The 15,127-nt window shown below is 33.3% G+C and overlaps 1 protein-coding gene across 1 annotated transcript in view; it reads left to right on the plus strand.

The window, feature by feature from the left end:
• The window catches only part of KIAA2026 (KIAA2026 ortholog), a 106,793-nt gene that overhangs the window by 57,122 nt on the left and 34,544 nt on the right, over positions 1-15,127 (plus strand). The window contains exon 4 of the mRNA XM_052644927.1: positions 9,502-9,581. Within this exon, the coding sequence (XP_052500887.1) occupies positions 9,502-9,581 (80 nt within the window). The remainder of the gene's footprint in view (positions 1-9,501; positions 9,582-15,127) is intronic.

A 15,127-nucleotide genomic window follows, 5' to 3' on the forward strand; every position in this document is an offset into this window, starting at 1 on the left:
CCTGTTGTTTGCCATTTAATCAGTTTCTGTCTCAGTTACCAATAGGATGGATGAGATAAAAGCTTGTTTTAATTAACCCTAAGAAAATGTTGCCTGATTGGGAAAAGCTTGAATGTTTTACTGAAACAAGTTGTGGTTTATTATCATTTGTGGGTTTCAGTTTTTACTCTTTCCCTCAGTAACAAAGATAATTAAGATTTGACAATAACTTAATGAGTTGGCAAATGAGGGAAGTGAACTTTGTTTAGTTGATATAGTTGCTGTTATACCTTAGTTGTTTAAATCACTAAATACAATTAAATATATTAAAATGTGTATGTAATATATAATTTATAAAGAAGTAGTATAAAATTTACCATCAAGAACAGGCTTAATTTGTTGAACTAAAAATTGCAGAGTGATCCACAATGATCTATATGATAAAAGGGTGCAGTTTTTTTTTTTAAGGTAACTCTCAGCAATAAATCCATTAAATTTTACAAGCAATCCATTAGGCTATATAAATTTATTTTGACTGATTTGCCAAGTTCTCTTTGAAATGTTAGCCTCTCAAATAGTAAGTAATATTTTTAAATTTAAAAACTTTTTTCAATTCTAAAGTATGTAGTTTTATTAATACCATTGTCACCTAAAACCTTTTAAGTGTTCATTTATGACCTACTATTCATGTGTTCAAATGTAATTATGACTTATTTATGATGGTTTATAGAATACATATTGATGGTAGCTCCTATACAGACTACCAATTGCAGAAGAAAAACATTAGCTCTTGAGGACTGAATTAAAAGAAGTTTATATTGTAAACACACAAAGTGTTGCTACAGTTGTTAAATGAAAGTTCAGAGTGTGTGTAGGTCAGATATAAAATTTGTGGGAGTTGCATGTCCAGTTCTAGACATGTATATGAAAAAAACTCGAAAGCAAATTCAGTGAGTACTTGTGCATGCTCTCAGAGCCTGTTGTTGGGAAGAAAAGGCTTTCAGCATGAAGTAGAAGAAAATATGCACTTGCCTATATACTTTTTCTTTTTTTCTTCAGAGCAAATTTTAGAAAGTCAGTTTTCCATGACAGAAATACTAGGATCTGGCTAATATACTTTTCCTCTCCCTTGTTAGTACTGAGTAAGCATAGACCAATTATTTTGCTTCATTGGACACTAAACTTCTTACTATCATAACAGTATTATATAAAATGATATAACAACAAAACATTTGTTTTACATCATTCTGTATACTTGTCTTTCTGATACTTTGCCCTGAGCTTTTTTTTTTTTTATTAGATATTCAACTTCAGGGCCTTTTATAGTTAGTTTTGGACATATCCTAATCCAGTGTTTTCTTTCTTACTCTCTAAAAGTGAGCCTCATGGTCATATGTTTGGGAACTATTCCTCTTATAGATTCACATTTTGCATTAATACAGGTCCACAATGCAGCTTACAAAACTTTGTACCAGATATTTCAGAAATTTTCAGATTTTCGAAGGGTATGCATGTAATGTTTATTAAATAACATCCCCAGTGGACCTTAGGGCAACCCTGTAATCAAATGTATAATTTCAAAAGGAAAATGTATGGATAGTCTAAATGAGATGAAGACTATAAAGAACCTCATAACACTTTATCATGTTTTGATAGAAGTTGTTTTTAAAATTTTAGTTTTCAGAAACTTCTGGACTTCAGAATTACACATATATGATTCTAAGCTGGTGTATTAAGGACTCCAGAAAATCTTGAAGAAAACTGTTTAGTTTTGTTTAACCTAGTACTTTTCAAGTTTACTTGAATACAGAACTGCCGGGGTCCAGCCCCATTGGATCCAGGGAATTCAAAGTGGGGACAGAGTCGGCGAGGAAAAACTTATTTATTTAGAAATACAAAGAGAGATTAGGAAAGAATAGTGTAGTAGAAAATTTAGAGGAGGAAAGAGGCTGTATTCCTTTGTTTACATAGAAAGCCAATAAAGCCCTGAGACAAGGGACTTGAACTGTCTACGTAGGGCCACAGGCGCCCGCTTGAATAGCAGAGGGTGCCCCGCCTCAGGCACTCTCTCGCGTGGGTCTTAGAAGCCCGGGCAAATAAGTAGACACGGCTAGCCTCTAAGCCCCAGATGGGAATCAGCCAGAAAATAGAGTAAGAAAGAAAAGAAGACACGGGGGAACCAGTCTTTCCAGTGACTGGTCCATCCTTTATTGTCCAGAAAAGCTTTTTATACTTTTGGTTGTACATAGAGATCAATGGATAATACAAAATTATGCAGTGTCAGCAGCCCTGACTCTTACCGAGACCAGGCTTTCTCTCTGCATACCTAGCTGTATACACAAGTCTTAGGTGATTTGCATCATCTTCTGGCCAGGAGGCCTATTATCATTTTATGGCCCTTTTCTGATAAGGGTCTGTCAACCAGAAAACTTATTTGCCTGAAAAGTGTTGTTCTTTCCAAAGTCTGGCGCCACTCTCAGAAAGCACTAAATAAAGTTACATTCTTATATAGCAAGGACACAACAATTTATAACAAGGATAGAGGAGTACAGTGATTTATAACAAAGAGAAAGTTCACTAACTCAAAAGTCTAGTGTTGCTAACATAAAAACTACTATATTCCTTTTTCTATATCCCAATTACATTGATTAATATCCTCCAGGTGCCTAAAAGATAAAGAATATGGAGGCCTGGCAGCAGTCATTGACTCAACAGTGAAAACCCATCACCAATATAATTTTTAGCTCTTTAGAAAAGGCTCTATATCTTTAAGATGTTTTAAGCTTCATGCCTCTCACGGTTGGGGGGCTGTAAACAATCACAAGTTGTAAAAGTCTTTAACTGTCAGGCAAGTTAGAGAACCATCAGAGGGATTTGAGCTGAGACACTCCTTTCATATGCAGGAGACCAGTTGGAGCTCTAAGTTAACTTTTTCCAGAGAAAGGTGGTCGAGGATGCCCCCTGTAATGTCAGAAGAGTATAGTATAGCAGACAGTAAACAGACAGATTTGGGTTTCAGGGTAGATGCTCAGGCAGAGGACACCTTGAGACCTGACTCACCTTGCCCCGTCAGGTCTCTCCGCATGACCTTGTCATGGGTGGGATCTCCCGTGCTGGCTACCGGCACAGAACTTTTTTTCAAGTAATAATAATCTGTAGAACAGCAGTCCGCAAGCTTTTTTTGGCACCAGGGAAGACACTTTTTCCATGGACGGGGGTGGGAGTAGCTGGGGAGGGTGATGGGTCACGTGGTAATGGGGGGCGGGGCAGTGGCAGAGGAAGCTTTGCTCACTTGCCACTCGCTGTACAGCCCAGTTCCTACCAAGCCAAGACCCAGTACCAGTTCCTGCATCAGTTCCAATCTGAGGCCCAGGGGTTGGGGACCCTTGCTGTAGAATATGCTTTGGGATAAGCTGTGTCATCCATGGCTGATTTATGAACCTCTACTTAGGGTGGAATAAATGTGGTTGGTCTGGATTTATGTAGTCAACCTGGTCCATTTTCTGTTGATTACACGTACCTGAAATTTTGGTGGACTCCTCAGGTCAGTAAAACCTTCTTATTGTAATGGCAGATGATTTTTAGTAGAAGGCGCAAAGACAAACTGGGTGAAAATGATTTGCTGATTTAAGTGCACTGAGGCAGTTTTGTGACCCATAAACATTTTAGTCTATTTTCAGAATTAGACTTTTCTTTCTGCTTTTTTAAAATGTAATTTTGTTTTTAATTTGTTTATGTGTGGCTGTGCTGGGTCTTGATTGTCGTGCAGGCTTTTCTCTAGTTGCAGCAAGCGGAGGCTACTCTTTAGTGGCAGTGCACTGACTTCTCATTGCACTGGCTTCTCTAGCTACAGAGTACAGGCTTTAGGGCACATGGGCTCAATAGTTGTGGTGCATAGGCTTAGCTGCTCCGTAATATGTGGAATCTTCCCAGACCAGGGATTGAACCTGTGTCTCCTCCACTGACAGGTGGATTGTTTACCACTGAGCCATCAGAGGAGCCCTCTTTCTGCCTTGTAAATTTTGAATTTATTTTCAATTATTTAAACCTGTTCCTTATTCTCAGAAACATTACAACATATAAAAACATTGTCATTTTCCCAATTGTGCATACTTATAGCACCAGATACTTCTCCTTCATAATACTTATTTATAAAATTTATTCCTAATAGTTGCATTTATTTCTAGGTTATTTTGATGCTTGTCTCCCCTCATTTCTATAACATCCTTGAGAATAGAAGGATTATTTTTGGTTTTGCTCCCTAATACTTAGCACAGTAACTGACACATTGCGTAAGAATCTATTGAATAAATAAGTGAACGCACATAGTATGATTCTCCAAGATATATTAATAACTAAGATTTACCATTTAACATGTATTTTCATATTCTTTGAAACCATTTTTATTTTTGAGTAGGATTATACTATACATACTATTTTGCAGTCTGCTTTTTTCCCTACATGGCAGTTTACCATGAACATCTTTGTGCAATAAATAGATCTCTGTACCATCATTTTAAATGAGTGCCTAGGATTCTGTTATATGTATTGTGTAGTTCATTTAACTAGCTTCCTTAATGGACATTTCAGTTGTTTTCAGTAACATACTATTGTAGATTGTATAGAGCAAATAGAGTTGACTGAAATGAGTTATAAATTTTAAAAATGAGAAGATTTTTTTTATAAAACCTGAAAAAATAAACAGAAATGATTCACAATACACTGACTGTTATGAAAAAGCTTGTGGTATTTTTAAGTTATTTATTTCAACTAGTTTGGTTTGGAAGGTTTTTTCCCTACTTACATGGTCATTATTTTCAATCAAATCATTTTGTGTAGTTCATCTAAACCAACTAAAATAAACAGGACAAGTATTGTTATTTTCTTATTATTGAAGAAATTAAGATTCAAAATTAGTGAATAGCCTCATTTAATAATTGTTAAGTATACAGTAAAGACCATACAATCAAAGGTCAGAGAGGATAAATCAATGTATTCTATAGTATGATTTTATAGAGGATGAAGGACTTTGAAGAATAAGGGGGTTGGGTAGATGAAAGTGGTTAATAAGTGAGCAAAACCACGGAGGTATATAAGCAAAGTTTCACTGAGAAAAAGTAGAGTAATTAGAGAAGAACTTAAGGAAAAAGTTGAAAAGTTGACGGTTTAGAAGGCATTTGAATGATGGAAATATGCCATTTGGGGATGATCTCTTTCTGGGTTTGTGGTGCTGTTTTAGATAATTGAATCGGGAATACAGTCTGGGAAATGAGGTTGAAATAAAATATATCAAATATATAAAAAAGTAATGAGCTGCTTATAGGGAATGACTGAGAAAGTAATGTAATCTACAATATTTGATTATATTGAATAATCAGATAAACCCAGGCCTGTATTTTTGAAACAGTTGTATAATTCTGTGTTAATATTACTATAGATATGTGTCTTTATGGAGAAAATTCTTAGAGAACCAATTCAAGATGCCAAGATACTAGAGTGAAAGAATTGATTATATTCCATGGCCTTTTATTTTAATACCTTCTACTTACCCCACCCCCCAAAACCCAGTACTCTTATAATGCCTACTGTGTACCAGGCACTATTCTAAGCCTTTTAAGTCTCATCTAAGTCTTAGAATAAATAAATAAAAGTAAAATGCCAACTTAAAAAATATATATATTAGCCAAGATATGGACATTTAGTAAATAAAAACCATATTTAGACTTTCTGTGACTTTACAGTCTAACAGGCACTTGCCAGAATTGCTGATAATACAAATGCCCTTGGGTTTCTAATTTTAACAGTGATCAGTGTCTTAGTATTCATTCACATCAGAATCCCTAAAATGAAAGTACTGAGATAGAAGTATGTGTGTTGAATAGTTTTCAACTATTAACTGTTGAAGTTAATAGGAATGTGTAACTTGCCCTCTATATAACTTGTTGTTTTTTAGTCGTTTCCAGCTCTGTGACCCTATGGACTGTGTAGCCTGCCAGGCTTCTCTGTCCATTGGTTTCCCAGGCAAGAATACTGGAGTGGGTTGCCCTGGAGCAAAAACAGATTACCAAATAAAGGCTGTGTGGTTTTATAGTATTCCATTCTCCATTTTAAAAGCAATAATTAATGAACAGTAACAGTTAATTTTTATTGATGAATATAGAAAACTTTGTATTCATATTGTTCTGTTGAGGACAAAGATATTAAGTAATAGTGAATATGCAAATCTTATAACCCTAATTAAAGGAATGTTCTGAAACCAGTCAAATACAAATTACATCCCTGCAGAAAGCCTGAAAAAATGCAGTGTTTTACCATAAAAAGAGCACAGCTTTGAAGTGAGACATATCTAGTACAAATATGTGCTTCAGTGCATGTTAGTTATAAGTTCTCTGTTAATTTATTTACCTGATTATAGCCTGTTTATTTCTCTGTGAAAAATGAGCCAATACTTATCTTGCTGTAATTTCACAAAAATTAATGGAATAGTGAATGCATGGTACCTAGCATGGTGTCTGGCACATGGTAGGAATCAGTAAATGGTAACTATCATTTTTAAGAGGTTAGAATTACATAATGGAAAAAGCATGAACTTTGGAGTTAAGAGGCCCTGGCTGTGGGGATTACTTATTATAGTGTAACACTTAAGTAAGTTAAAAACCTTTTGATCTTCATTTATCCCACATTAAAATGGAGGTTTTGCCTACCTTGGAAGGTTTCTTTAAGAATTAACTGAGATAACTTATATATCACCTTACTAAGTGTCTGACACATAGTAAGTGCTCAATAAATGTTAGTTTCCTTCCTAGGTCATGTTGTGAAACTCTTTGGCAAATTGTGTAAATTATTTACATTCTATTATAAAGTAGACTCAGAATTGTAAACAGTTACCTGCCTCCCTTTCCCTATCCCCAGACTGAACATTTCTGATGAAGAGTAGGATTCTTACATTTAAGCATCTTAACTTGTATACAAAATGAATAATGGGATTTTTGTTGTCAGTAATTCCCAATCTAGTAAGGAAGAGAAACATGTAAACAGATAATTGTAACACTGTATGGTAAGTGTTACATTAATTGATATATGTACAAAGTTGAGTGGTAACATAGAGAACATCAGAACAAGAATAATTAAAATGAAGGAGTAAGTTAATAAATTGAAGAAGGTTGAAAAATAATTAACATTTTGTTTAAACTCTTATCACAACGTATCTAAGGCAGATGAGAACCACTAACATGTGTTGATGATTTACCCTGTGCCTAATAGTAGTCTAAGCTCTTAGCATGCTTTAATTTGTATAATTCTCACAAAGTTGGAAATATTATTCCTGTTTTAGTGAAGCTGCACAAGGGAATAAAATAATTCGCTCAAGGTCTTGCAGCTTGTAAGTGGTTAGAGCTGAAATTCCAATCCAGGTAGTTTAGTTCCAAAACTCCCAATACTAATTCCAGTTTCTTAATAACATTTAAGTTATCTAAATCACATGATGAAAGGAGGTTCCCAGTAATCACCTCAGCTGCTTAATTTATTCAAATAGAGTGGTTGTTAGAGTTAATTGAGAATTTATTACGTAAGTTTGGTGTTTCTGTGGCAATAATATCAAATTGATTGGAAATATAAAAAATGTCCTCTGTTGTGCTTGTAAATAAGTAAATACAAAATCAAATTATTTTTAAAAAGCTAGTTAGAGGCGTTCTGAGGGGTGGGGAATAGGAATGAGGAAGGATTTCACTTCCTTTAAACTGTCTTAAGTCAGATTAAATCTTTTCCTATAAACTTTCGATAATAGTAAAGATAGCATGTCTCAGAGGAGAGACATTTTGGTGTTCAGATCCATCAGTCCACTTGAGAGTTTCCTATTGCACCCGGTTTAGAAATCAGTTATTAGCTGTATTATATAGTAAGATAGTGCTCAGTCATGTCCAGCTCTTTGTGGTCCCCATGGACTGTAGCCTGCCAGGCTCCTCTGTCCATGGGATTTTCAAGGCAAGAATACTGGAGTGGATTACCACTTCCTACTCCAGGGGATCTTCTGGACCCAGGGATTGAACCCACATCCCTTGCATCTCCTGCATTGACAGGTGGATTCTTTAGCAGTAGCACCACCTGGGAATCACTTCTCGGATATTGCTAAAGCAGCTCACCCACTTACCTATTTTTGTATAAATTTAGTTCTAATATTTGTACTGTGTGAGCACATAAGCAAATAAGAGTAATGAGAAAAGAAAATATATGTTGGGTTCTTAAATTTAATTAAAAGCAAAAGTCAGTAGCAGGTTGTTACCTATTAAAACAAAACACTAAAACCCTTGTGAATCTCAGCAGTTGAAAATTTGCAGTAGTTCAAGTGTGGTATACTTGGATTCTATTGAGTCAAAGTTAGAAATGATTCAAATTACAGTTCTGTGATCTGATTTTACAAATACAAAAGAAAATACAACTATATTGTAAACTGGAATATGCTTATGACTTGAATAAAATGTGCTATCAGATTGATTGTTTTCATGCAAAATCATATCTATTAAGAAAATATTTAGAAAAGAACAGTAGGAATTATTTAGTATAGCAATTTTCTCTTTTGAAAAAATAGTAGTTTTTAAACTGATTTTAGCATACAAATGATTGTGAGCTAAAATTAATTTTTTATTCCCTTACATTGTAAACTTTTGGAGGGCAGGGTTTCCATTTTATAATTCTTTGTTGTCCCCATAAATTGTACTGTCTCTCCTGTTTAAATAATTTATTAATTGATTTTGCCAATTATAAATGGGGAAAAACATTTACTTTAATATGTTCCTTAAAATAAGATAGAGGCTGTATGTATGCAAGTATTTCTTTAGTCTGCTTAAATACATATTGTAGATTATATATACTTTATGCTATAAACTGAAATTCTTTAAGAATATGGATTTATTTTTCCCTGTGGTTTCTGATTGCACAAATGATGAGGTGCACTTTAAAGGGAAATGTTTACCTTGTTTTAAAACTGGTTATTGAATACTGCTAACAGCAGCCCATTAGGGGAGTGCAGAGCTAAAGAGAGAGAAGGAAAATCTTGTTTCCTAAGCTACTGAGAGGATTTTCACGTTAGGTTGAATAAAGACCATAGTCTTCAGAATATAGTTCTGTACAAGTTCCTGACTACAGAAGTCGTTGTTAAAGGTAAGGTTTTTTTTCCCTTATGTAACCTCATTTTAAGTTGTGAGTTACATTTTAACTAAGCAGTAGTAATATGACTTTTTATTTTCCAAATCTTATTGTAATTAATTCTGGTACCGTGCAACACATTAGAGATTATAATAGTTTGGCTGTTAAGAAAACACCATTTGTTAATATGTCTGTTATGGGTAGTTACAGTTTGATGTTTGCTTTTGCTGGGGCTTGTTCTGATTCATCATTTTTATTTGACTCACTAGAAGCCATCTGTTAGTTATAATTTAACTTTCAAGGTTCTATGTAATTTGCTTTTTGTTAATGAAATGCTATAAACAGCATTATGAAGCTTTTCTCTTTTAATCTTGAAAGGAAAAAAATCCATATCTAAAAAAGCAATCACAAAGAAGAGGAAAACTGTCACAAAGTCACCTTCTGTACCAGAATTTCAGGTAAATGTTTCAATTTTGTCTCAAAGTTTTTCAGTTTAATTTTTTATATCTGTGTTTACATTGTTCCTCAAGAGACTGGCCAAGTTCCACCATAACACACAATACTTCAATGAAATATTTCCAACTATGACTTTTTCCCTGCAAGTGCAGACATAGCAATGATTTAATCTGCTAGTATTTCAGAAATTTTTACCTCTCTTTTTGTCTTGATATTAAAAAAACTGTGGTTTGTTTATGCTATGCTATCTTATAGAAGTGGTTTAATAGAAATATGTTAAACTGTTAACTACAGTGTAGCATATAGTATATGTGTGTGTATATACATATATACACATACACACATATATATAAATGTGTTAAATGAAAGTCTTCCAAGAACAAACTCTAGTTTGTAAATGCTAATATTGCCTAGGTAATCTATTTTAATTTATTGGGGCACTGTAGAAATGATAGATTTATTAACTTAAAAAACAGAGGTTTTTTTTAACACAGCTATATATGAACTTCAGAGAGACTATTAACGGAATGGTTTTTAAACATTTCTGCAAAAAGAAAAAAAGTACTTTTATGTTCTGTGTGATTATGTGAAGTTTTCTGTTTGAAGCTGATACTGGAATAAGCAAAGAAGTTTACCTTAATTAAATAATATTTTTATTTTCTACTTTATAAAAGATGAGTTTTCTACAACAAATGACTTTCTAAAAATTTTCTTGTAGTAGTGTGTCCTATCTGTTTCTGGTTTAGGTTATAAAACTAACAATTCCAAAAAATATAAGTGATGTTAAAATGTAACAAAAAAGAAAATAAAGGAGTAATAACTATGAAAATATTGATAATATGTAATATGAGTTTAACAATTACATATATCCAAAAATGTAGACACATCCTTTTTTTTTTTTAAGTAAAATTTCTATTTTAGAAGTGTTTTTTTAAATGGAAGTTAATAACTGGTCAAATTTAATACTTTTAAATGAACAATAAAGAAAAGAGATATGTTTTTCTCTTAGTATTTTAGAATATTTTTAATGACATCCTTAGGATGAATAATTTCTACAGAATCCTTTTATATAAAGTAACCCTGGTTTCAGCATATTCTGTAAAAAGGAAAAAAAATATTTACTGTTTATTTAGAGACCTTTCTACCATTGCTTGTGCGCCTTATTTAATGCTACAAGAGTATATGGTTATTCATTCTTCCACTGATTTCGTGCTTCTCCCACTTATTTTTTTTCCTTAATACCTCAAAGTATTCATCCTGGGAATATGAATCTCAAGACAAATCTGGTCCATTGTTGATATTTGCCTTCATCCCTATATTAAATGGATGATTTTTATATGTAGTAAGTAACACTGCATAAAGTAATTGTTTTTTTTAATTGAAGGTGGTACTCATTAGTGAGGCATGAAAATTAATTTAGTATATTACATGGCCAGTGTTTCTTTTATAAGCTAACACAGTTAAAATAGAAATTTTAAGAGTGTGTCAAATATAGTAAAGGTAATGTTATTTCATAAAACTTTGGTTTCCATTGTGTGTGTTTACTGACATGCAGTGTAAAATGTATTTTTGACCATGAGTTCTGGGCAAAAAAGTATGAAAAATACTGTCTTAAGTGATGCTTTTAGTTAGTTACTGACCATTTGCTTACCACTCAGAAACTGAAGGTCAAAAGTACATGTTTTGCTGAATTGAACTGTTTAAAATAAACAACGTCCTCTTCCTGGTTCTTAAGGTTTTCTGGAAAGAGGGCAGGGCTGTGTGTTGGGGGTGGGTGGGGCTAGGGATGGGGAAATAGACTTAGGAGAACAGGTGTTTTTATTCCTAATTTATAATTTAAATACCATGGTAGTATTGAGAAAGAAAATTGACAGCCATCTCCGAAGAAATAGGTCATTTGCTTCAAATAAGCAAAGAATAGGAGATAATATTGGTCACTAGTAAACTTTGTTGTTACATGCAGAACTTACAGTTTTGCCTTTCAGAATAATTCTGTGATAGTTTCTTTAACTATTTGAAAGTCTTCCACATGTAAGAAGACTGGTTATTATAAAACAAAGAAGTGAATTTATTTCCTTCTCAAAAAGCTCTAACAATATGACATTTAGTACTTCAGAAACATGTCCAGGGATTAAATTGCATGAAGTTTTTTTCTTTTTTTTTAAGGTTCTGGTGAATTGAAAAAGTAAATCCTGTCTTTGACTTCAACTACTTTTTAATTTGATAGTTGTTGATTTTTTTTTAGCTAGTTGAAATGGGTAAGCCTGTTTGTTTCAGGAAGAATCCATGTTTATTCGTATAAACAAGTGATACCTATACTTCAGGACAAGACAGTAATCTCCCACTCCTGTTTAAAGTATACACTGTAAACAGTCAAAGGCCTGTTGTATTTATGTTTGTGTGTATATTATAATGAGACTGACCATATCTGTACCAGTTTTTCCTAGGAGTTATATCAGTGGTTCTCAAATGTTCAATGGCATAAAAAGAAACTTATACTTTTATTAAAAATGAAAAATCCTGGGTTTCATCCTCTAATGGTCCATCCTTGATTCAGAGAGTCTAGATAGATATTAGTAATCTGGACAGTGCTTAAGCATGTAGATTCTGGAACCAGGCTACTTGGGTTAGAATGCCATTTTAGCACTAACTCTGTAACTTACTTAACTGCTCAAAGCTTCTAATTTCTCATATGTACAATGGGGTAATAATAATAGTTCCCACCTCACAAGGTTGTTATCAGGATTAAATGATAGAACTTAATGTTTTATTATCTTATTTTTTAAATAAGTATGTCAGATGCTTCAGACAGTACTGTACTTGTGAGTAGGAAAATAATTAATTATTGGTTAAAGAGCATCTATTACTGACCTTTACCACTTTCCCCAGCAACTTAAGAGCTTGGAATAAATCTCAGATTTGGTCAGATTTCATCATTAAGCCTACAAGTATTTGAAAAGTGAAGAACCAAGTGGTAGTATTTGCATCATTATATTAGAGGGAAAACCTGTGCTTAGCCCTTGTTACTGTAGTGCTATTGGGAGTTATACATTTGGCATATAGGGGAAGTTGCCATGTTTTTACTTAGCAATAGTTTCAAAAAGTCAGGAAATATTTTTAGTCTTCAGCATGTGGGTGATTTAAGCTTTTGTGTCAGATTTAACAATTTTACTGATTACTTTGTTAAATTGACTAGACTATTTTTTTGTTTTTCTATATCCAGTTTTGTAGTTCAAGGAAGACTGTTAGATTGAAAAGTGAATATTGATTTTCTTAATAAAGTTAACTTTTACCAAGAATATTAATGTTTAATATTTGAAAGAGAAGCCTAATATTATGTGAACTTTCTTTTTGTGCACAGTTATAACAGAGTCATAGAAAGTATTCCTAAAATGTGGTTTGTCAAGTCTCAAGATACAGTTTTAAAATAATTTAAGAACCTTATGTCATGTGTGCTTGCTCCTATTCCATGTGTGTGATTTATTCTAAAGGCTTCTTTGCAGAGAAAATCCAGAACCCAGGTGTTGACTAAGATTTATATAGAAGTATTGTTTTTTAGCATAAGCATAAACTCAATGATCCTTAACATACCTCTGAAAAAAACACTGTTGCTCCATTTAACCAATGGAGAAACTAAGGGATATGAAATAAAGTACTATCCTCAATGTGACAATTTGGGATTAAAATTAGAATTTAACTGCCTCACAGAGTTAAGGACCTTTCGATTGTATTGTTGTCTTGAATTGCTGCCTCTTAAAATGAGTATTTCCAGCTTCAGCTTTTTATTTCACTTTTAACATCATGGAATTTTACTTCCCCCTGAATTTTTTTTTCTGTTTTTATATATTGTGCCTTGAGAGAAAGGTTTTTATTCATATAGTGGTATAAAAATATTTTGATTTATTAATCAGACTTGTCATGTTGCTCATGATATCTTTATTTGCAGGTTTTGAAGTAATCATTATTGCTAATATGATGATCCTAAGAAGTGAGAAGGAGTGTTCTGTCCTAATAATTTTAACAGATGTCAATATAATTTTAGTTCAAGTATAATATAGATTTTAAATTTATACCATGCATTTAGTTTTTTGCTTATAACTTTATAATATAATAAATTATTGGAATGTTTTATTAGAGTGGTAGTGAGCATGGTCCATTTTATTTGGACCTATTCATTTTGACTTCTCTGCATTTCCCTTTGCTTTTTAATGCAATTTACCATATTGTTTTACTTTTGTATGCTATCTTACTTACATTCTTTTTGGAGCAAATAAAGTAAATATCTCTCAAACTTATGGAATTTATACTTGAAGGACATAGTATATAGCTTAAAATAGTGATTTACTTTGTAATTTTTCTGAGATGTGTTTATGGAGTTCTTTTGATCTCTACAGGACCTCCCCTTCTCCACCATATACACTTATTTCTGTAGACTATATACACACATTTTTGCTTCTTGAGTTGGAGAGAGGGCCTTTTAATACTTAAATTTAATAGATATGAAAGCTTAGATATAAATTAATTCCTAAAACTATAATGTGGTGCTCAGTCGTTCAGTTCTGTCTGACTCTTTGCGAGACTGTAGCCCACCAGGCTCCTCTGTCCATGGGATTTTACAGATAGTGCTGAAGTGGGTTGCCATTCCCTTCTCCAGGGCATCTTCCCCACTGAGGAATAGTACCTGCATCTCTTATGGCTCCTGCACTGGCAGGCGAATTCTTTACCACTGGCGCCACCTGTGAAGCTCAAAAGTATAATACACGTTCAAATTATTGTTAGATTTTTTTTAAAATTTGTTTTATTTTGCTTAGAGAGAACCCTTAAAGAATATGATGTAAGAGGAAGAGGAGTCCTAGGTTCCATGGTATTTCTCTATGAGTGTGTCATCTTTGGTCACTTAATCTCTGTTAAACTAGCTTGTGTGTGAATTGGAGATACCCCTCTTTAGCCTTGGCCAAGGTTTGGACCAAATTACCTTTTTTTTTTCTTTTGGTCCCTTTCAGCTCTAAAATTTATGATTTTGTGACTGTCACAAGTTGCACCAAGTGTAAGATTAATTTGAGGGAGAGTTTAACAGCCTTGAAGAGGTTCTTCGTGGGAGATAAAACTCTTCTTGTTAACCTCTGCAGTATGACTGAAAACCTTCTCTTTGAGTGTTGGCAGTGTGTCCTGACTGTAATACAAGCTGCTGTGGAGCTTTCTTTCACTTTTTGAGGCACTAAGCCCTAGATTTTTTTTTTTCCCCAAATTTAAGGTAATGAGAAGGAGGTCTTAATAAGGTTTTTTGCTTTGTTCAAAAAAATTCATGTTCTTATTAAAGTCAACTTTTCTTATTGGATTGATTCTATTTTTAAAAGCATCATTTGAAATTAAGCTGAGTGTAAAGCCCACACACACACAAAAAGGCCACACAAACACACACCTTACTTTGTAAAGAGAAGAGTGTGTAAATGACAGAATTGACATAAATATTTTCCCTTAAAATATAACCTCAAAATGATAATTATGACTAAAATAATTATTTTTCCCTCAAAATATAACCTCAAAA

This window comes from Budorcas taxicolor, chromosome 8, assembly GCF_023091745.1.
Source record: "Budorcas taxicolor isolate Tak-1 chromosome 8, Takin1.1, whole genome shotgun sequence".
NCBI lineage: Eukaryota > Metazoa > Chordata > Mammalia > Artiodactyla > Bovidae > Budorcas > Budorcas taxicolor.